The sequence below is a fragment of the Buteo buteo genome, chromosome 5 (genome assembly GCF_964188355.1).
Source record: "Buteo buteo chromosome 5, bButBut1.hap1.1, whole genome shotgun sequence".
Taxonomy (NCBI): domain Eukaryota; kingdom Metazoa; phylum Chordata; class Aves; order Accipitriformes; family Accipitridae; genus Buteo; species Buteo buteo.
Window position 1 is genome coordinate 24,748,974 of NC_134175.1, and position 24,422 is coordinate 24,773,395.

The following is a 24,422-nucleotide window of genomic DNA, read 5'->3' on the forward strand; positions in this document are numbered from 1 at the left end:
ATTCTTTTTGGCTCAGCGCAGTAGCCACCACTGCCTCCCTACTCTCTTATTTTCACAAAGGAAAAAAATCTGAAACACTAAAAACTCTTGGTCTACTGTCCGATTCATCACAGATTTAATGAGGAAGTTACAAAAAATAGATGCGTCCTCAAAAAATATGCTGTGGACTGTGCAACCCAGTGAAGAAATACAGATTAATCTTCTTTAACTCAATTACTCCCCTAGCTGACACATATGCATGTGTAGATCCTGAGAACTGTGCACTTCTGTTCTCTCAGTAACCCAGTTCTGGGTGTCCTCATTTGGATTTTTAATTTAAACATGCTACTTAATGAGCCAAATGAAAATAAAGTCAGATACCTACAAAGTACGAAGACTTAATTCAAAATTATTCTTTATCCTCAAGCAGACTCAAAACTTAAAATTCTCATTTTCACTACTAAACTTCCATTCAATTGACGTATAGTATTGCCGTCACTTTAGAAAGCTTATCTACTTTTCTCCAAATATTCTATTTTTAAAAAATAATCTCTTTTTATCATTTGATAACTGTATTATGAGACAACATTAAGCTACCAAAAATATTTGTTTTCTAAAGCCTATGTTCTCTCAACATTAAAAAATCTGTAAATTAGTGGGTTTGGTTTTGTTTTATAGATGGTCTTAACTCAGGGTCACACTACTTACTGCTCTCTTTCTTCTCTTTCTCCTCAGCCACTGTAGTTCAGACAGAAAGGGCCATTCAGAACTAGATTCAGTCTCTGTACAAATTACAATTTAAGAATTTCATGGCATTATTTTAAACTACTTATATACACTGTCTAAATCAAAAGTAGATTAAGATCACCAAAATTAGAAGAACCTTTGCTATAGAAAAGTTCATTTTTTAAAATACACAAAATGTAAAATAACTCATATCAAAACTCAAGTAATTTAGAAATCTGAAGTTATCATTAAAGCATGCTAAGGGAGGTAAAGAGATTGTAACCTGGGCTTAGAATATACATTTTCTTCCATCTTGTGTCCTCAATAGCATTACTATCACTGATTAAATTAAATGATTTGCAGAAGAAAGCTAAATACAGATCTCCGTGGATGGAAATCTTTCAGCTGCTTTTTGACAACTCTAAATTCCATTGCAATAATTGTGAAAAAAGTCACGTTAGTATCTATTTTTCAAGTTTATATAAAATTGCTGATTATTTAGAAAGACTGTTAACCTAATATTCAAATTTTTCAAGTTATATATACAATTATTTCCAATACTGAAAAACTCATAACATAAGCAAAAACATACCAAGGTCCTGCAACTGCTTGGAGGATTGTGTTCCATAAGTTCTTTGGATGATATGTGGCCTACTTTTACCTTCCTGATAAAAAAAATATGTGACATTTTCTTCTAATTAATAATGTCAAGTAAAAAGTGAGGCACTTCTTTCAGTATTTATCATTTTTATTATTTTTCCATAAAATGCAAGCAAACATAGTACCAATTTGGCATAGTACTAATTTGAAGCAATCTATTTGCAATCCTGAGCAAATCATGGAGCTTCTCTGCTTCAGCACATTTACTGGCCTACAAAGTATCACAGATGTCTTTCAGATTACTTGAAAAGAGTCCTTTAAAAGACTTACTGTTAGAGAACACAGACCGTTTATTCCAACAAATCAAATCAGAGAGTAAATATCTAGCTAAAATCTTCCTCCCACAGATGAAAAGCAACTATTATTATTTATGACAAAAATGTATCTTTCTAATTGTAGCAAAATGCAAGAAACTAATCAATATACTATCCATAAGAGGATTATTTCACCCTGTTTTATTGGTGTATACAACACTTAAAAAGGAGAAGACTTTTAATGCATATTCTCTGCAGAAGTCTGACATGCCCCAAATTATCGCATTTTGGTATCTGCTCTAGAAAACAACTATCTTTTCTTCCATAACACCTCTGCAGTACCTGCCAAAACAAGCAATTCTTTTAAAAGGGTAGGATACTACTGTTCTGTAGCTTCCATAAGAAATACATAACACACTGAAGGAAAATACCGCACATTTTTGCTGGGTTTTTCGGGGGGTGAGGGGGATGGGTGAGAGTTGTATATAGTATCTACTATATTTAAGATTAATCAAGCTGAATAAACTACATGCTGAAGGCTGTGTCCAAGCTATTTATCTCGCGTAGTAAGATCACAAAATGAATCTCTGAAAGCTCTCTGTAGCTGTATTATTTTGATCTTCAGTAGTTTTGAGAAAAATATTCATCTCATCTGTCTTCTTATCATTTAGAATTCCACTTGAATCCTCAACACAGTCGGCAAAGAGTATCTCACTTTTATAACTGGAACTTTTGCTCTACTTCCAAGTTTTACTGAAATATCACACTGAGAGATCTGGGCTTCCTTTGTCCACACAAGCAAGAAAACAGTTTAGTCAAATTCTCCTCTGCCTACTACATGGATACCATTGTATAAGTATAATCTCCATGAATTTACTGTATCCATGCTGTCAGTTTTCAGGCTTACAACCTTTATGAGTATGTGCTACATCAAAATGCATTACATAGCCTAACACATGACATGTTCCTGAGGAGACTGAGAAATCTTTTCGGACATAATATTTTCCCATGGCTCTACAGTTTCATTTAGAGCCCAATAAATGACCATCCAAATGACACTAATTCCTCTGAATGTTGATCCAGTTTCTTTGAAAGTGTCAGCAGTCAAAGATTTTGCAGATCTTTCTTTGGACTGCAAGTTCATAGTCACTAAAACATACCAGTTCTGCAGCATTACTTTATTTGTCATATACTGGTAATTACTAGAGCAAAACAAGCTTGAGAACTGTGACACAGCATCTGAAATATATCCTACAGACCAAGTGGGATACAAACCTTAAGAATTCTCTGTCTCAATGTTGCAGAATTATTTCACTGAAAATCACTCAAATCTGAACCATTCAAGAGGTAGAAATCTACCTGGTTTTACTACTATCTATGAAATTGAGTCAGTTTGATTAAGAGCTAAAGTTTTAGGAACATAAAACATGAAACTTAACATGAAGTACAAAAATAATAATAGTTAGCAAGATATTTGCATAAATGCAGACCTAACATGCTGATCCAGCATAGTCATACATTTGAATATGCTGGATCAGAATCATTTAAGCTATACAGCGATGACTGACTTAACACATACGAAGTGCAAGATACCCACTAGATATCTACTTCATTAAGCTCTGTGTGGAAACATGGTAGGTCAAGAGCAATGTGATCCAACTATTTAGAAGGATGAATAAATGACTTCCAGAGGTCCCTTCTACAAATTTATAAATCCTTTTGTTCAAGTACTAGAGCAAATTCATAAACGCTTTTTGACAGTCCATAACCATTTGCTATGGAAACAGTCTTATTAGTCTACTCCCAACATCTAAATGATAACAATAACTAGGAAAAGAAAGATTAAAGAAAAGCAGGGAAAAATCTTAGGTAATTCATACTTACACATTTCTTGCCACAAATAAATTCCAAGCAAGTGTTTTAAAATACTTTTGGTTTTCATATGAATGCATGAGAGATGTCACTTATTTATTAATTTATTCTAATAATTTTATTTGCTATTCCTTGAGCACTCTTTCCCAAAACAAATAAATTAGATACAAATAAACTTACTGCACTGTGAGTCAGATCCATCGGTTCTATCAAGTACAAATAAGTACTATCTTCAAACGTGCCACTAAAACATGGAGAAAAAGAAGTGATATTAAGGATTACATGGTAATTAATTTGACTCCAGGATATGATTTTTGACGAGACAAAACCAAACTTAGGGCTGAAAACCTGATCAATATTAAAATAAACTCCATGTATGCTCATTATTACCGCATGTGTCTAAAGCTAAGAATATTTTTAAGAGATCACGTGCATTTTAATGAACTAACACTGAATGTAATGGCAATGTAATGAAAAAGCATCAAAAAGAATAAAGATTTGACCTTGGAAAGAGGAAGTCCTAAGACATACATTAGCATACAGAATATAATCAACAGCTGAGTTGCACTTGACAGTAACTAATCCTAGTAAGGATTAATTTCTTACATTTTTTCCTTGTACAATCTAACAAAAAGATCAATTTTTCTATTGGCTGACAGAATTATACATGAGCAATACTGAGCATGCAAACTGCTTAAGTACAATTCTTGTTTACCCTTTACCATAATAAGTCATCTGGTGAAATATTTATTTGCACTTACCACATTCAAAGGTTTCATGAGACAGCATCAAAATACTTTAATCCCAGTGATACTAAAAAAAAATGCTAGTAGTTTGGCATAGCTGGTACTGGCATTTCAAAGCACCAAAAATCTTTGGGCCTGTAGAGTTTCAGACCCTTACATATTAAAAGATAATATTAAAGAGTAATAATTAGTTAATAGCCTTGCTTGAAAAATGGGAGCGTGTACTTACTGAAGTCCATTACAAGTTGAAAGAGCAACTTTGGAATCCTTGATACCTCTGATATTTCCATGGTAGTAACAATGCTCTCCACCCTAATAATGTTTAATAACAAACAAACAAACAATCACACAGACACAAAATTACCCTGATTTAATGTCTGTTGCTTAAAACCAAGGCAAAAAAAGATTCAACACCTTGCATTAGGTAAAATTTCAGAGAAAACAGTGAATTGCTAAAAACCAATGACAAGCCCTAATTGCTTCTAAGAAAAAAACTGTGCCCAGTAAAGACTAATTCATAACTTTTCAAGCCATAACACGGGTTATTTTTCTGCTTAAGTCACAGCATTCTTGACCTTTTAAGTGCATTTCTTTGCTGTACATTGATTCTGTAAAAATGTTACTTAATGCAGGTTACATGAGCATTGAATTGTTCCTTGATACCTTCCAGGTCTATTAAAATTACAAGTGATACAGTATTCACCAATCACCTGGCATGTATTTGGCTTAGATCTGGGTTTTACCAATTTTGTCTCACTAAAAATTTATCAATTAAAATGTTACATCATTAGACTGTAGTTACCGATATCACTAATGATGAATGAGCCAGAAAGTGAATCTAATTTAGTAACACTGAAGTGTACAGTTGCATTTTTACTGTACATATGTTAAAAGGGTACTAAAGTCAACTCTTGTTTTTAACTGCATAAAACTCCAAATAGATGCAAACTCCAAATTATTCAAAAAATGGCAAGATTTTTGTGTTTCTCTAAGGAAGTCAGCAATTGTGTTTTAGACAAGGTCCTGCCTTTTGTTTAATAAATAACAACATCTAAATTACCTACAAGTGTGTTTAAATGTTAGAGACTTAAAAAAAAAAACCAAATTAGGCAAACTACATCCAAAACTGTGATCCAAAACCTCAGTTCTCAAAGGCCCTAATGATATGATGTAAGCAAGATCCTGCTGAATGCTGCAATACAAGATTTGAAGAGTCAGCTGATGCAGGGATTAGGCTGAATAGAATTAGTGCAAAATGTGCTACCAAACAGGTGTGCAACGAAGCTCTGTGTGGAGTCTTTCGCTTCTCTGCAAGAATGTAAGGGAAGTTGCAGTATGTGTATATACGGGGGGAAACAGGACAAAGCAGGAGACCAAAATACCACAGAGAACAACTGATACATACTCTAAAATCTTAAAGTTCTGATCCAGAAAAGCCTTGCTCAGATGCCAACTAAACCCTAGTGAATGCTACATGCTTTCCTATGAACAGAAGTGCAGGTTCCCTTGATCTGCCTGGCTTTTATCATAGAATGAGCTAAGTTGAGCTCTCCTGTCCTGAAGCAACTAGCTCGTATCTAAGCTCTCCTTAAAGTGGGCAGAGAACTTCAAGCATGCTCAGAACACACCTAAGACAGAGTGACAAGACAGATCCTCACAAAACAGAGTTGCAGTGGATTTCTTTTCAAAATACTGACCATTACATGCCAATGCCCCTCTCTGGCTAACTACAGCACTCAACCCAGGTTTCCCAACTGCTGAACAATTTCCCGGGTCACCTTGAAGAGAGTCAACTCACATCTCCCCACCTTCTAAAAGTGTACTCTATCTCCACAGTTACTGGCTCCTTTGTGTCAGAGCACCCTACATGAATCAAACTGAAGCAGTCTTATTTTGTGGAACTCACAAAGATTTATGAAGTCAGAAAGAGGGAGAATGATTCTGTATCCCAGAGGCTAGGAAGCTTCTAGGAGGAGATCTTAACAGCAGACTACAATAAGTAAATGATTCAGATGAGAAATTCAGAAATAATTGTTTTGTCAAAGCATCATCTACTCACATGCAAGAATTACTAGTGTTAAAATAATGTCATGAAGATCTTTTTAAATCTCCAATTTTTTTACTTTCTGTACTTGCAGAACTTGTGATTTTTCTCTATATGTTCTAGTTTTCTTCTACGTACTAAATTTGTATGATTTAATTTCTCCGTGTAATGAAAGTAGAGTTCTACTGCACTATCAAGAGTTTTGTATTATTTGACTGTAAATAACTAAGTATGTATAAAAACTTAAAATCTTTAGCACATTTTTAGGATTACATACTATAGGAAGCCACATGGCAAATTATTAAATCCTTTATCTGTATTCTGATTCTGATAGAAATTAATTCTATCCTTATTGCTGGACAGTAGAATTACTAATCCCTAAAATTCCATAAATTGTTGAGGAATAAACTGATTAGACTGTTAGAGGCTTACAGAAGTACTTATCGTGACTAAGGGTAAAATAAACTAGCTTCATAGGAATGTTTCAACTGAGTAAACAAGAAGAGTATATTTATTTTCTATCAACAGAAACAAAGCATTAAGAGCACCATTAACAGACTGTTCAAGCTATGAATGTTCAGAAAGAAACCAAGAAACACTACTTTGACATTTCTAAAGAAAATGGACTAGTGAATTTAGAAGCTGTTAAATACCAGAAATGCTGCTGCTATTTGTGAGTGAAGCTGAAATGAGGAAAACTGAATGATACTAATTTACCTTATTTAAGTAGTTGGTCTTTAGTGTCTATCAACAATAACACCAGCTAAACTAAAGATAAAAAGTATTCTCAAAAAGTTTTATTAAAAACCCTTAAGTGTAGTTGTGTCTCTCACACATTGTTTGAAAAATGTACCATTCATCATCAAAATATTCTTAATTCTGGTGTCATGTCATCTGAATTCCAACAAGTATATTGGACCCATTCCTTCTGCAATTATTATAACTTAAAATAGTACCAAAAAAGTAAATGCTTTTTGTTTAAGTACGCACAGCATTATTTCCATTTTGCATCTTATTTAATGTTAATCAGATTCTGAATGAAATTCCTAAGACTACTGTGCATTATAAAGTCAAAGTACTACACAGAAAGCAATCACTATATATTTACCTTTCCATTAGTAAGAATGCCTAAGCCATGCTTTTTAACAACTAAATCGTGCTTATGTTTCTCGCACAAGTAGCTTTTCAAGAATTTTTTTTTAGAAGACAGTCATCTGAGTGAAGAAATTGCTGTTTGCTCTTCAGTGTTTTCACTCTTGTAATAGACTACCTCTTTTTACAAAATACAATACTTTTCATGAAGATCTCACTTCTTTACATCCGCATCAGGAAACAAAACAATCTTTTACTTACTCAGGTCTAAAAAGGATTATAAGATACTGCAAAAGACCAGGATACAGTCCTTACTTATCTCCTACACAAATTTTGTGTATATGTTTGGAACTTATAATGAAGCCTTTTACAGATTAATGTGACCTCAGGAGCTCTATTATTGTTGTTTCTAAATAAATCAACTCAGAAAACATCCCCTGGGAAGTTTGGATCAAGTTACTGCAGCATGCAAAGGTAGTCCATTTGCTGAGTCTAAAGTTCTAATATAATTTTCTAGTCAGATTCATGATTCAGCAACCGCAGTGCTCAATGCTAGTGCTGCAGCTGACAATTGCATGAGCTTGTCTAAATGCCAGAGGGAATTGTTTTCTTGCATCATTTAGCATTTTTGCCTGTTCTGCAGAGCACTGAGTCTTAATGAAACAACTTCCTTAGTATGTTACATGAAACTATTTTTCTTCTTCAGTGGAAGAAAACAAAACAGTATTTTGCAATAATTATATTGCAATGTAATTGTTTAATTTTGCCCTAATCTGTGATATATTGTTTTATTTGAGATTCTCTATAACAAGGGCAAAATAATAAACTACACATCTAATACTTGGACAAACAACAGTCCTGATTTTCTGAAGGCATAAATGCAACTTGAATGCTTGCCTTCCTCCACTCTAAATAGAGATGTATTTCACATGTAATAAGCTCACAACAAGTATTCCAGCATTCATGCCAAATATGAAAAAAGCCATTCCCTGAAAACATAGTTTATAACCTTCCTAGGAACCTACCAGTCCTCATTTTGTTACTACAACAAACAAAAGACTGATCTGGTTCCCTTAGGGGTGAACTATCTTGCAGAACTTTAATCTTTTTGTCTTTGGATCAATAGCCTATGGCACTGCATTCAATTTGGGAGCTAGTTTGACAAATGTAATTAATTGGATGTCAAGCAATATGCTGGTTTTGTAATAGCCGAAACCTTAACCTCTGGAATTAAGTCTTTCATTTTCTGTTTCACAACTGTATAGTTCTTGCAAAGAAAAGTCACTGCAAGTTTTTTTCGGTTGTTTGAATGTCTTACATTACCATTATGCCTTCCCCCTGCATGTTGTGCTAAGGTCATGTAAATTATTAACGAGGACTATACTGGTGGTGACTTCAACCCCTCCACCTCCTTCATTTTACAAGATGTAACTGTTCTGGCAGTATCTGGACCATCTTCACTACTACCACCTACCACTGCCTACCCCGCACCCTGACAGACAACTTTCCTTTTTTTGTACAATTCTACTTGCATTACTGAGCCATCCTTACAAGATGAGATCACAGTTACCTTGTATGTGTGGAAAAAGGCTTCTGTGTGTCTTGCAAAACTTTTTTTCTTTTTTTAACATTTTATTGGCATTGCTCCCTCAGAGAGACCATTCTGACGTTTTAAGAGCACAATACCTTAGAAAACTTTGGTTTTCCATCTTCATAGTGAATCTCCACATAATTGGAAGATAACAAGTCACTGTCAAAGAAAGGAAAAATCAAGATGAGAAAAATCTAAATATTCTTTCTACTGCTGTGGGTGGGGTTGGGGTTTTTTGTTAGAATTTTCAAACCATTTTTTCTTTCATTGTATATTAGTTTAACAAAATCAAGCAGCTTGTGTCCAGTAAATGGTTTGCTGGTGCACTGGAAGTCAGCGTGTTTCAGAAGGGGAATTTCATTCTGCAATCTAATCCCCTGTATTTTAGCTTTACAATTACATTATCAGCCTTTTAAATATGCAAAAAAAATCCCATGGCTTTAGAACTTTGTTTGCTGCCAGTAACTGTTACTGACAAAATGTACGTTTAGTTCATTATTGTTTTCAGTTAAATTTTATATTTTATCTAAAAGTTAAACAGGGTATATATAAGGCTGAACAAATACATACACAACTGTTCTGAAGACAAGAGCATATATTTTACCTGTAATTCACTTTCACAACTGCAAATACTCAGTTTTTTCTAAAAACAGTAACACTGTCCCAGTTTTGACTGGGATAGAGTTAATCTTCTTCCTAGTAGATGGTACAGCGTGTTTTGGATTTAGTGTGAGAATGATGTTGATAACACACTGATGTTTTAGTTGTTGCTAAGTAGCACTTGTCCTACGTTAGAGGATTTTTCAGTTCCCCATGCTCTGCCAGCAAGCAGGTGTACAAGAAGCTGGGAGGGAGCATGGCCAGGACAGCTGACCCAAACTAGCCAAAGGGATATTCCATACCATAGAACATCATGCTCAATATGTAAACTGGGGGGAGTTGGCCGGGAGGGGCAGATTGCTGCTCAGGCATCAGTCAGCAGGTGGTGAGCAACTGCATTGTGCATCACTTGTCTTTTCTTGGGTCTAATTTCTCTCTTTTTGTTATATTCCTTTTAATTACAATTAGTATTGTTATTATTTTATTATTATTATTATATTTTACTTTAGTTATTAAACTGTTCCGACCTCAACCCACAAAGTTTTATTCCCCACCCTGATTCTCCTCCCCATCCCACTGGGAGAGGGGAGGAGTGAGAAAGCAGCTGTGTGGTGCTTAGCTGCTGGCTGGGCTTAAACCACGACAGTAATGTTCTTAAAAGAAAAAACAAACCAAAAAAACACTAAAAAAAACCCAACACACACACAAAAAACCCCCAACCATACTACCCCTTTTCTTCCTTTCACTTTTTCTTCTCAGATTCTTTTCTCACTCTTATTTTTTTTCCTAACTCTGGCAAGACAAATTTCTGAAGCATAAAAATTTCCCTTACTGTATAATTTACGGTTCAAATTTCTTTTTTAAAAATAAGATTAGCTAGCCTGTACATATCCTGGGATAACTTCAGTGTCCCATTCACTTCTCACGCCATTATAATCTGGCTTGCAGCATAGCAGCCCAGGGAGAACAAAGCAGTTAAATATGTTAACTGGCCCCATCATATATGCAAGATAAGCATTTTACTTAATGGGATCCAGAATTCTCAGCATTTTTCAAGCCTCTAAGAGCCTGTACCCTTCCCCCCAAAAAAAAATCATTAAAGGGTCTGACAGTGGTACCTATATCAAAACAAAAATACTGTTGCCATGAATAAAAAACATCATCATTGTGGAAGCCTGGTCTGGCAAAATAGCTCTGATGGGAATTCACGACTAAGAACAACTTAAGATAATGGGTATCTCAAACTCAGTTTAGGCTATTAGCAATCCTGGTAACACTTCAACTCTGGGACTACTGGCTCATAAAATCAATTCTTCATGCTGCATTTATCAGGCGCTACACTTATCAGAGAAGATCCTGCAGAAGTCAGTTACCAGTGATTCTCTTAAAAGTCCTTTTTCATGGAACTGAGAGACCACATTAGGGCCACTCTATGCCTGCAAAACCAACACTAATAGCCATGAATAATTACAGAAGTCTCATCATTTGTCTTAACCTTCATTTTGATAGCAATATTTAATAGATATATTTTTAAAGTCCAGATTTAAAAGTAAATTCAGTTGCATAAAATCATTTTAACTTTCTCTATTTGTATCATAGTAAGCTATAAATTTTCTGCAAGAGAAAACAAATGCTTTATAAATAGTATAAGTGCAAATGCAATGCAAACAATCACTTCTTCAATGTGGCAAGGTTTGAAGCTTCTGAAGAGTATTACGTATCAAAGCAATTACACTTTAGAGTGTTGATAATGTCCTTTTCTTCTCTGCGTTTTTCATACTTACTATGAAGCATAAGAACTGCCATCATCGGTACTTAATAGGATGGTATAGACAAGGCTAGAGGTAACTGACACAAGTAGGAAAATGGAAAATTCTGATTAGATATAAGTTTAAAAAAATCACAGGATGGTTAAACACTGGAACCATGCTCAACTTGAAAGGGCCTTGACCAGATTCAGATTTTTACAGGCAATTCTGCTTCAATTCACAGAGACCATTTGGTTTCCTCAAACGAATTCCAGGATCAGCATTTATCTCCCTGTTTCAAGCTTACACTCTCACACTCCCTTTTTTGCCCTCTTCTACTAACCTTACCCGACTGATCTCAGAACTGCTTTCAATGCTATCTATCTAGTACTTTTGGCATCTCTTAAGACTCACAGTAGGTGATTTCCCACTGTGTCTACTGACTCACAACTAACTGTAGTTTAATTACAGTATTTGTCTCTTAGATTTATCCCATTTCATGTGATGTAAGAACTACTCAAAATTTCCTTAGTCCACCCTTTGCAGGATCTTTCCAGAGTTCTGTGCTCTTTTCTTGGATTTTTGGTTGAACTTCTGTTATAATCCAGCTGTTTCCTTCATCTGCCAACTGCTTCCGTTTTTTAGCTTCTCATTACTTCCAACTGCAAAGGGATACCTGATTCAGGTAGTATATACTGTGTCCTACATGATAGGATATCTAACATGACATGCTTGTGATGGAATACTCCATATATATATGTTACAATTATAAAGCAAGGATGCAGCAGACAGCAGCTTTTCCAGCAGACCCTACAATTTTCTCACTGGTGACTTCCCAACACTACTGTCCTGTGGGATCTGCTAGATACAAGGCACATCAATGACATTCTCCATACTGAATAAATTCTCTCCAAAGAAAATTGAGGCCTGCTATTCATGATATACTTCCCAAATGCTATGCTGTAAACAAAACACACCTTTAATTTGTGAACCACCCTTTTGCCAAATGTAACACAGTATCTGCCACCTAGAAGTTGGAGTGGAAAATCTATTATAAGGCTATTGTCTTTCACAAACCCGTTCTCATCCTACCCTGTAACAGGGTATTTAACACTAGTTTCCGATCACTATTATGTTCTTAAGCTTGTCACACATAACCACCAAAATACTGCAAGGGCATTTTTCTCTTAACATTTCACACAGGGCAGCAAGAATTTTGAACTTTCCATTGAAAAAAATCAGTCAGCTTCTCTTTAAACTGTATGCCTCTGCCTTGGTAGGTACCTGATTTTTGCTAGATACCTTGTATCACTTATTCTTATTTCAAGTATCTGTCTGCACTAGCAAACATCGGAAAGAACACCTTCCAATCATCCAGAAATCCCTCAATGTATACTGCTAATCTGAGACAACCATAATCTTATTCAGGGGAAGAGGGGGCAACGGGAGGGGGACAGTACGTTTGCAGGCGTTTTCCAACATGGCTCTGCTAGTACACACAACAAGTTGCTTCTATAATAAAGCTAATCTCAGTCCTGTTCTCTATATTCATAACAAAATCAGTACAAACACATTTGTAACTGTGCTTAGAAATGGTTAGTATTGAAATGTGATATTGCAGAGAGTAGTCTAGGACTGAAAAATCCAGAAAAAATGTTCCACTATTGCCGCAAAGAAAAAGACAGAATTTGGGTAAGGGAGTTTATTCTATATTTTGCTAAAGCTCCAGGAATAACAACAGCTGTAAAAATAAGCATAAAACTGCTACTGCAAATTCTCTCTAGCAAAAATTTTATATGTTACTAATGCTGACAAATCTGACAAAAGACAGAAGAAATTATTTAACGACAAGGAAAAAAAAAAACAAACAAACCAAAAAACACTTAACCAAAATAACTTTCAAACATTTTTTCCAACATGAAAGACAGATACACAGAGGAGCACTGTAATTTCACCAGTAGGTGTGATGGGATCCTTTACGTAAGTGGCATTAAAAAGAAAGGCCTGGAATACACCGATTAAGAGCTCATGTAGAAGTACGAGTACCTGAGGAATGAGATACAGAACTCAGGCATAAAGTAGGGAGTCTCCACATCACAAAATAATTCTTATTCTTTCATTATAATTTACAGAATGCCTAAATTTACCTCTGAAAGGTAGCCCTGAATTTTAGAAAATACATTTGTGCCTCATCTGCACTGGACTGTGTTTTGTCACCTTTCAGTTGATTCATTTACATTTGGATTGAGCAGAAATGCACCCAGTACAGCAAATTTGTTTTTCAATATTACGACCACCAGAAACAGTGCAAGCTTTAATTGAAACAATTATGTAAGTCATTATCACATCAGACAAAAGCATATTTAGGCTAGTGACATTAGTATGATGCTTTACAATGCACACATCAAATTGCAACATGCTGAACGAACTCATGAAAAAAAAAATTTTAGTCTGCTGTGTCCTTTTCTATAGTTCCTCCCACCCTGCCTTGTTTGTCTTGGGTAATTGTTTTTACTAAGCTGTCCTGCACCAGCTCTTCTGAGTTACATTGAGAGATGTAAAATAAGCAGCAAAGGGATATGCCATTCCTGGTAATTGCTGCCTTCGAAGACACAGACCAGCTGTTAAAGCAAGTAGCAGATGCTTTCTGAAGAACCCACATCCACTTCCCCAGCACATATCTCACTGCTGCTGTTTTCATTAGCAGGAGAGCTGCAGTGTGAAAAGTAGCTTACCTCAGCTGGCATCTAACCTGATGAAAAGAATTGATTTTGGTAGGTAAAGGCTATGAAATGACTAAAAGAGATCTCATACACAAGTAACCAAGTTAGCTTCCAAGAACTAGTACGCAGCCTGTGGAAAATCAGACTACAGCTGAATTATCTTTCCTGCATGCTTCTTAAATTATCTTTATACTAACCTACTACCAAGGAATATTTTTTTAAGTATTCTGAAATGATTCAAGCTCAGTACCAGTGTCTGAGCAACCTAGTTTAGTTGAATGACTTAACACCCATCAGATGTTTTGTCCATTTGACAGATATAGTTTAGTAGCACATAAAGATGTGAAAAACAAATTGAGACCTTGCTACAGCATTTTGTTAGATCATCAAGACACTGTCATCTAATGAAATGGCCACCTATAGCCTTGTTTCTATTACCAGTTTCGATTATACCCACAAGTTTTGTTGAATTGACTGTTCTTATGGGAATTCATTATTAAATTTCTAGTATGTATTTACAGTAGTCTTTACTTGGCCGTTGTCTTTGAAGCTGCTCTGGCAAGAGTGTCTCCAAGGAATAAATATACTGCAAATATTCATTGTTGTTTTTTAAAACACAGCAAAGTTTCACTAATTTTTCTGATATTACCTTGAAGGAGCTTCAAAATCAAAACATGATACTGTGGATCAAGCATCTGTGTTTACAAGCAATTAAAAGAAACAGCTGATGATGCAGGTGTATAGGTTAACTTTTCCATAACTATGGAATCAAAGAAAGTCCCTCCTCACTTCCGGTATTAATAGCATAATGATTCTATAACAGTAAACAGTACACTTATTTAAAAATCACTTCTTGCACAGTCTTGCTCTTGTTGTTTGTTTTCATTTGGCTTGTCTTTCAGGTAGAGAAAAGGATGACTCAACAACAAATTTATTACAATGAAATTACCTCGGTGATATTTTAGGTACTTTTTAAGAGGTCCTCAAAAAAGAGCTCCAAAAAAGACTGACAGGAAAGCATGTTCTGAAGTCGTATAGAACGGTGCAGAAAATGCTCCAGATTCTTTTCTGGATCAGTCTGCCTCCCTCAGTGCAAGAAGCCCTGAGTCAGGTCAAGGGAGTTCAGATAACAATGTCCTGAAGCCCTCCACCTGAGAATGGAACATGCTATATCTTAACAGCTACTTCAGCAAGCATTTTGAAAGTAGGAGCTTGAAGAGTTCTTCAGAACATTAAGAACAGTAGGTCGCTCAGTTTCTGCCATATTTTCCTTTACCATAGCCCTGAAGAAGATACCACTTTAAAAAGGGCTATGTAAAAGGATATGAAGAAATGAACAGCTAGACAATATTACAGAAGATATGTATGAGTACTGTGTCATGGAAAATACCTCAATGTAATTTGCTATGACAGAACTTCGCTAGAAGAGAAACTGACAAAGTAAAGATTCCTTTAAACAGCTGTTCAAGTTCATTCAATAATGCATTTTTTTGTCACCTGCTTGGAAAACAGGTAGTTTTGAATTATCAGTAAGAATTTTATTAACCTGTAGTGTAAGGCTGAAGGCTGCCATCTGTCTGCCAGAATGATCTCATTCAATGGTAACCATATTTGCCAAATCTTCCTTCATTTAAAGCAAGCTTCTTTATTTACAAAAGAAACTTGGGTTTCTTCTTCTCTTAAAGAATTCACTGAATGTTCCACATGTTCTGTTACTTTGTGTCTAATGATAACAGTCCAATTTAAACTAACTTTTACTATGAAGGAAAAATCCAACCAAATGTGGGTGTGGTGGGTTTTTATTATTTTATTTCTAATACTAAAACTAGTGAAGTAAGTTTATTTGTACTTACAGAGAGCTGACTTGGCCACCTTCAGATTAGATTAATGACTCTAGCAGAATCAGAGATACATTTTGGTACTCCAGCAAACTAAGTTTATTCTGGTTCCCTTAATCCATGCTTCCATGTTGAACTATATTGCACAACTTTAGTTCTGTCATTGAATCAAGTTAAACTCAGTTATATAGGCTCTTAGGAGCTAGTTTGATGAACTTAATTAATCATGTCAAGCATACACAGGCTTCATACTAGCTCTAAATGCAAAGATTTCAGCCTGACTATAACAGAATCTGAGATCCCAGTAATTCACTTCAGCATAAAGATGTCACTATTAACAAGACCAGACCGTGTCAGAAACAGACTGAAAAATCTACTAAATTAGAAAAATAACAGTTCTTCAGCACTGCCATGTTGCAGTGGTTACATGTGAGCAAGGAGTAAGAATATAACCTAAGAAAGGATGCATCAAGTCAGACAACTGCTTAGTAGTTGTTTGACAGCAGATACACACGTAGCAATTTTTCAGGGAGTTTTCTCAGCACCCAGTGATCTGTGACAGCAGGATTTCATAAACCAGAGTTAGTGTAATTGTTTTCAATGGCCCTCAGTAGATTTCTTTTCTGTTCTTCCAATCCCTTAACTCTTGTAAATAGTTTAATATGCACAGTATCCTGTGACAAGACCTGCATTTTAATTTTTTTGAGAAGCACCTCTTCTCAAGCCTCCTTTTGTATTTGATACCTGTAGCTGTTACACAGGGGAGGCAATAAACATCCTCATCCTGCTACACAGAATTTTATAGAATTGTCATATTGCCCCAAATGTGTATTTGCCTTGCCCTGAGCTTGCTGACCCTAACAAACCACCAAACCAATGGCTGTGGCCGCATCTCAGCTGACAGACATTCAAAACCCTGTTCAGAAGGGTGTGAGATCCACACTTAATTAAATCCAGGATCAGGAGTGCACAGGATAAAGTCTTTTCACTCCACCAGTCTGACAAGAGGGCTAACATTCACAACATCAATGTCTGCATTTTAAAATACAAACAGCATGTCCTCTCAGGTTTTGGGGTTTGGGTTTTTGGGGGTTTGGGGTTTTGGGGGGGGGGTGTGGGGGTGGAGGGGTTTTTTTGTTTGTTCTTTCGTTTTTGTTTTGTTTTTTACAAATTCTTTAAGATGCCTCTTCCCAGAGGCTCCCAGATGCCATGCAGGAACATACATCCCAAGAGCTCACACATCAGCATGGGGAAAAAAAAAAAAAAAAAAGGTGGAATTTCAAACAAACAAATTAGCCTGTGCTGAGTTTCTTGTAGTCTTGTTAAAATAAGTTCTGTGGTCAATGATTTTATTGATAGCCATTCTATGGAGCACAACTCTACTCATACATTGCACAGCAGGCATAGCGATATTACTTAATTACTACAGGGGAATCCAAAACTTGAGTTCTTGAAAGTCAGGGACTGCAACATTAATTTCTATAGCTGCAGTTATAAGTGCTCCCCTATAAAACATATTAGAAACAGACAGACATACACACTTTTTATTTTATAAAGATTTGCTAAAGAGAAGCAGATGAGATGAAGAAAAATCAGATCAAAAAAGAAAAAATATTAAAAGGACTGATCTAGAAAGTTCTAGGAGGAATGAAAGAAGTAGCTGACAAGGAACTAGAAACACTGCTGAGAAATATTTGAGACATTGAGCTAAGAGTGCAAGCCCTTGGTCAATGGCAGGACTGGTGCTGCCTCCTACTGTATTCCTGGAAGAGTGCATGAGTAAAACACTAAACAGTGCACATTAGTGAACATAAAAATGCAAATGCATACATAATATTGTAAGATACACATTTTTATCATAACCTTAGTGACAGGATGGAAAAAAATACCTGAAGAGAACTGTACTAAACACTTAAAATTACAGAAACAAAATACTAAGAGAAGACAGAATTACTGAAATACTGCTTTTAATTAATGCTTCTAATTTATGGCTGAACACAGTAATTGAGAAGGAAGCTTCCTCACACCATCAGGTTTTTATAATTTTTAAAATGACAAAAGACGACTTTTTTCACACATTAATATGTCTTGAAAAATATATAGAGGTTTTAGTATCTGTCTCTTTGCACATGAAATGCCCACTGAGGCAATGATAACTTTTAATAGGTTGCCTCCAGTTCTGGGTGTGGCAAATGAGGCAGTAAAGCCCTGTTACCTACAGCTGAGATGCTCAAGACTGCACTTACTCACAGGAGTACACACTCATTGTTGTAAAATCCTACCACCGAGTTCTTTGCATCTCATCTGTAACAAATTTTAAAAAGCTGACTAGAGTTAAACTTGCCACAGTAATATTATCACATTTAATTTACACAGCTTCTGTATCTCATAGGATCCATTTAGTACCCTAAATGTTTAAGCTTTTATTTAAGAAAATGTTATAAATATTTGAAGTTTTCTTTCTGGAAAACTGTGACTAGTTCTCCCATTTCCATTGAAAAAGAATTTTGAGAAAAAACAAGAATCAAATAGATTCTCAAATAATCCAGTTACTGCCCCACTGTTTTTTAAATTATGCTAACAATGTAATCTCTGCTGGGACTATTCTCAAGTTAAATTCAGCCCCACAGAAACATACACAAAGACTACACAACAATTATAAGCTTTAAACTGATGGATAAAATTGGCTGTAATATGTTGGCTGTAATGCTGCACTTCAAAGACTGACTGCTCACAGTAGTCATAATATTTTAAGGTCTCAAATATTTAAGTCGTGTTACAGTCAAACATGGTAGGGGTTTTTTCTCAGTTCATGCCAAAGATGCCAGATTTTTTTCATATGACCTCTTAATTGAAATCCATTTTCCTGGAAAGGTAGACTTCTACAGGGAAAAGAAAGAAAAGCTGAAAAATATTTGGAGGGAAGTTTTCAGTAGGAAGGGACAGAAGTTTTTTGTCATTGGTTTTTACCTTCTGTTTCTGTCCAGCTCAGGTACCTAATTCCCCATTCGTTGTATGGGCCTCAGACACCACAGTCCCAGTGGGAGAAGGCTCTAGCATGGTCCCAGCCCCCAGTGCTGGAGGTGACTCCTTATTTAGAGACTGGTGCTAGACCATTGGCTGAAAACTGCCAGACAATATACTCATCACTCAAAAAAATAGCAAGTAGACATTTTTAATTCACAGCTTTTGGTAGTATTGCTTTCTGATGTGTTTTAGTACTACACCAAAACATAAAAGACTGCTAGCTTTAAACAGGACATAAGAGTTACCTGCAGAAATACTTGGCCTTCAACAGAAGAGCAGCAGCTTAAAAGCCTTTTACAAATTGGTGGAAAACAGATCATTAAAAAGTAATTTGTTAGCACCTCACAGAAATGTATATAATACACAAATGTATGTATATAATTTATATTATACATACATAAATTAAAAAAGTAAGAAATTGTTCAGATATCCTAGGATCATTGATTACTCAAATACATTGTTACAACCATTAATTGACAGTATTGAGGACAAAAATATGAATTTACTGAAATTAATGAACACTTTTAAAGGATTTTTATATAAATCAGGTTTTGAGACAATGGTACATGTTACTTGTTGCACAGGAAATTTATCGAGTTTGGGCAATCATAGCTGAATTATAAAAAGTTTAACTTTTCAAATGGGGTTAATCGTTACCCCACTAGTACCCTATAATCTTTCATTTTTGTAGAAAGAGTATTAACTAAAACCATTATTTAATCCATTACAGATTAGAAAAAGTATTATTTTTTGCATCAAATTACTTCCATAATCCACATATCTGCAGTTATTATGCATTGTCATAAATTACATCACACTGACAGCCTGAAATTGGTCAAACATTTAAGTGTAACGAGGGGCAAAATGTCTGAAACTTCAGAGTAGCCCACCTTGTTAGAGTTCAAAACTAATCTTTTTTCTTGAGTCTTCTTGTCAGAAAAAGCTGCCAACAATGACCTTTAGAATAACAAATTATATTTCATCTGTTTTAACACTTGTAGGCCCTGTGCAACTGAAAAGCTGATTATCCATTCAAATTCCATACAAATCTTACATTTGAATTGTCTCTGCACATTGGATTCAAGAGGTTTGATGAGCTTGTATTCCCTTCAAGCTGTTTGTGCTGTTGCACTATAGCGAGATAGAAAACCTCAAGTAAGAATTTATATTAACGTGCTCCAGAAACTTCCAGATTGCCATGTGTTCTTCTTACAAAATCCTGACAGTTATTAATGCAAGTGAATATCCAATTTTCTTCACCTCCTGGTTATAATACTTGCTGTGAAAAAAAGAGCAGCTGGAACATAGAAGGTAGGTAACCGCACAGATTCCAACAAAGATAAAGAAAACTTAAAACCAAAACCTGTTTTGTAGGCAACAACAATCCTCTGATTTTAGCTTTATATACTCAAAGAACTTTCCTAAAAAAGGGACAAAACCAGAATACACACACAGAGCAGTAGACATTAACTCACCTTGGAGTAACCGACACAAATATATATTCAACATATTCAAGGGTATTCCAGATTTTGAATACATATTCCACATGTGACTGGATTATTTTGGCCAATAGCACATAACAGATCAAGTCTGTGGCCCTGTTGTTGTTCTGCCTTTCCTTCTGACCAGACATTAGCAATACCAGTATGCCAACTAAAATTCATTGTAATCCAACATAGTAGCAAAAGGCAGCATTTTGCTGAACACATAAATGTAACGGAATGGGTCTTTTTCAAATCATTGTCTACGGGTATTTACAAGTTAAGATGTTACAAGTTTTATGACTTACGGTTTTAGAGTCTTATGTCAGGTCAAGAAGTAGGGCAGGTTTTTGAAGTCATTATTTTCTGGAGCAGAGCCAGATCAAGAGTTAAACATTTATGAGTCAAAAGCCACATAGGAAGCTAGGAGAAAACCTGATGTATAAAGAGGTAAATGGTAGGGGTACCAATAAGGCACCTGAACACCCTGCACCTTACACATAGCCAGTAAGAAAATTCTCGATACCCCAAGAGCAGAACTTCTTTGCATAAGGTACACAGCAAGTGATCTTCCTCTCTCTTTTTGAAGTGAAAGACATTGCATTTCTTGATTGCTGATAAAGGAACCACAGTTGGAAAAAATATGTACATTTACTTTCTTTATGGACCCTTTGTTGTTATAAATAAGCAAGGACAAACAGCAGGGCTGGACAATGGTTAACACTGCAAGGGTGTGGGGAATGTAAGGCTATCTGGTTTGTGATGGTATTTGGTTAACAGCCATTCAGCATAAGAGACTAGGACAGGAAAAGCAACCAACACCCAGACTCACAAACCCTAATGAACAGAAGATAAGAGTTCTGGTCTTTGTAATTATCTCTGTTAGGTCACTGACTGAAAAGCCATGGAAAGAGCCACTCAGGCATAGCCTTGAAGAGATTCAACCAGAACTTTAGAACAGATAAGAAGTGATAAACAATGTCATCATGGGTGTCCTGGGAAAGAAAAAATTTATTACAGGATGTCTGCAGGGGCTTGTGGAAATGTGCAAACATTTTTGTGGGATGTCCAGGGGAAGCGCCAGAGATAGGGAAGGTGAATCAGGAGAACAAGTGCGGGAAAATGGAGAGGAAGTGGCATAAAAAGGAGTCACTAGTGTAAGCTGCAAGTCAGTATTTGTTTGGCCCAGCCCCGCACCTGATCACTACAGTCTGGCCTCTGTTTTTATTGAGTCCTACTCATATCTTCTGAGTGACTTTGCTCTCTATTCTGCATAGGTGTGATGTGCAAGCAAACTTCAGAGTCAGTCAACAACTATGAGAAGACCTGTATCTAGAAAGACCTAAGGTCTAAGCTGGTGACAAAGAGACCTCAGGCCTAGACATGAATGTTTGATCAACTTAAAGCCTGTGTTAACATTAGAGTCTGAATGTGGGCGTGCTTGTGAATCAGGAGAGGGCTGGTGTGCACATTTCACTAGCAAGCTTCCAGTTCCCATCACCTGGAGAACTTTATCAGGCTGTTTGTATTCTTGTTTACCTGAGTGCTGTTCGTGTTTATACATGGTGCCAGTAAAGGCAATGTTTTTTCTCTGTGATGATCTGTGTGACCAGCCATACCCTATGCTTAGTGCCATCTTGGGAATCTGTTCAGTCTCGCTACTGGCTGGACATGCAAACAGGAACAGTGGCAAGCAGACCAAGAGGAGAAATTCCCTGTAGCTTGGAGGCCACTAGATATAGGTTCCCTTCACAAATGTCATGATTACCCCACTGGAAATTACTTTGCATGGGTCCAGCTCTCCTAAAACACTGTAGTCTTCCACTATGCTACGGTTCTTCCAGAGGCTAGAGAACACCCAGTTATCTTCAAGCTTTCTTTCTCCTTCCATTCTGTGTGCCATTCTCTGCCTTCATATTAACTCATCTTTTCCCAGCCACTCAAGACTTTGTATCACATTTTAAAAGATGGAACTGCAAGAGCAGCCTAACTTCAAAATCATGCCTGGATGAAGGAAAATGTTCCCAGTTCACCTTTACAGCAAAACATCTGATAACTAGTAGCTAAGCACCAAAATATGTGAATATAACAGTTCAGCAAATTTTATAAAGCCATATCTTGCTGCTTTGAAAAGCTATTATATTTAATAAGCTTGCATTTTTCTCCCTAACAAAACTTTCATTACATGACAGTTAAGACCAAAGTAAGACCTCATATGGACCTCAAGACCAGAGGAACATGTTTTGTTTTGTTTTTAAAACAGTATGCAATTGTTTCTGTAAATCTGTTTCTCCTTTAAGTGTGCTGAAAGGCTCAAGGGCAGCAGAAGGGGTAAATAAATACACTTTTAAGCAACACTGTAGATAATCTTACCGGTCCAGAATTTAGTACTGATTTTATACTTCTACCTTATTCTTAAACTTTCTCAGTGTAAACTTTCAGTGGCAAAAAAACTTCATTATAATTTTTAGAAAAACATAGTTCCATACCTTCAGCTGGGGATATAAATAGATGTGATATAAACAACTAAACTGCCATTGACCCGTATTACAAGTCAGATCTTCTAGACCTGACGATTACGTAAAATTGTCTATCTTACTGGTAGACAGACTCTAGCCACACCTTTCAGTACAGCCAAACTGTTAGGATTCCCACCTCATTAGGAACTTCATGATTATAGCGACAACAGCATGTTTTCCAGATCATTAACGATGAGCCATTCATACAAGTATTTACAATATTCCTACACATCAACTTGAGCAACTAAAACAACATCTGCATGACAGTTCATCAATAAGTAAAAAAATGCACAAGAAAATTCACACCTTTCAAGCACTACTGGTACTGGAATCTCTCTATCATCATTTATTTTATGATGAATTATAAAATTTTAAAGGTATGTGTGTTATGGGCATCAGCAAGGATAACAGTTACCTTGCTTTCAAAAGGCTAGATGTTATTTTGTATTAATAAACTTGGATAACAGCATATTTTTCCACAGATCTTGGGATTTCACATGCCCTGACCTTGTACCATAAGTTAAAGACAAGAGCAGGAAAGAAAGAAACCTCAAATTGTGCACTTACTTATTCAGTGTGAGGTCAAGGATGAATTTGGAGCCAAAGGCCTCAATCTGGAAACTTGCCTGGGCCAGATGCACAGCCTGTAAACATGAACACACAGCAGTACTACACAGTTTTGCAGAACATTTAAAGTTGTCAGAAGAATCACTGAGCTTTATATGCAACAAATATGTGACAAACACCTGTGAAAAACAAAGTTATGGAAAACACGCTTATTTTCATGAATCTCATAGGCATATGAAAAGCTTTGCCCTTGTACCAAATTCTGATTCAGAAGGATATGCCTTTTTAGAGGGTAAAGGAAGAGAGAGATGCAAATGGTACCTGAAAAGCATGCTTTCAAATACACACTCATTTCTCACAAAAACAAGAAGAAAAAAAAGGAAAAAAGAAGATTCACATAAATGTTATATAGTCATCTGATTATGGCAAAATATAGATAAAAGCATAAGTAATGTAGTATACTGTTCTTTTAATTATGTTACTGCATTCATTCACTTTAAAAGGCCTGAAATAATTAAAGCATTTGTAATACACACCTTCAAATAATAAAATCATGGCAAGCCTTATATTACATGTTATGAAAGACTCCTTCAAAGTAATCCTTTCACAACTACAGACTTTTTACTTGGCATTATAGCCAAACCAGCACACAGAAGACTCATGCTGCTCAACATACAACACCAATAAAACAACATGAGCTTGTCTCACATAGGGAGTTAACTTTAACTTTCACGATATTCAATTTTTTTCAGTTATATAAATTGTATTCTTTATTCTTTTCTATACTGTTGCAACTGAAGCCAAAGGCATTTAAAACATGTTCATCTGTTTTCTAGAAAAATAAGGAGAAAAGATGATCCAAGAATTTCTTTTTTGAAGACACTGTTCCAGCAGGGTGGCAAAGATTAGATCTGAATTTCATAGAACCTCTTCCCCAATAATGGTCTAATCAAAT

General features: G+C 35.8%; 1 protein-coding gene across 6 annotated transcripts in view; it reads right to left on the reverse strand.

Annotated features, from left to right (window-relative positions):
• The window catches only part of ADAM23 (ADAM metallopeptidase domain 23), an 83,583-nt gene that overhangs the window by 47,768 nt on the left and 11,393 nt on the right, over positions 1-24,422 (reverse strand). For all 6 annotated transcript variants that reach the window (XM_075028211.1, XM_075028210.1, XM_075028212.1 and 3 more), the window contains exons 3-8: positions 23,468-23,544; positions 9,060-9,123; positions 4,467-4,549; positions 3,672-3,735; positions 1,298-1,370; positions 688-761 (exon numbers count right to left, since the gene is read on the reverse strand). In XM_075028211.1, coding sequence (XP_074884312.1) covers positions 688-761; positions 1,298-1,370; positions 3,672-3,735; positions 4,467-4,549; positions 9,060-9,123; positions 23,468-23,544 — 435 coding nt within the window. The remainder of the gene's footprint in view (positions 1-687; positions 762-1,297; positions 1,371-3,671; positions 3,736-4,466; positions 4,550-9,059; positions 9,124-23,467; positions 23,545-24,422) is intronic.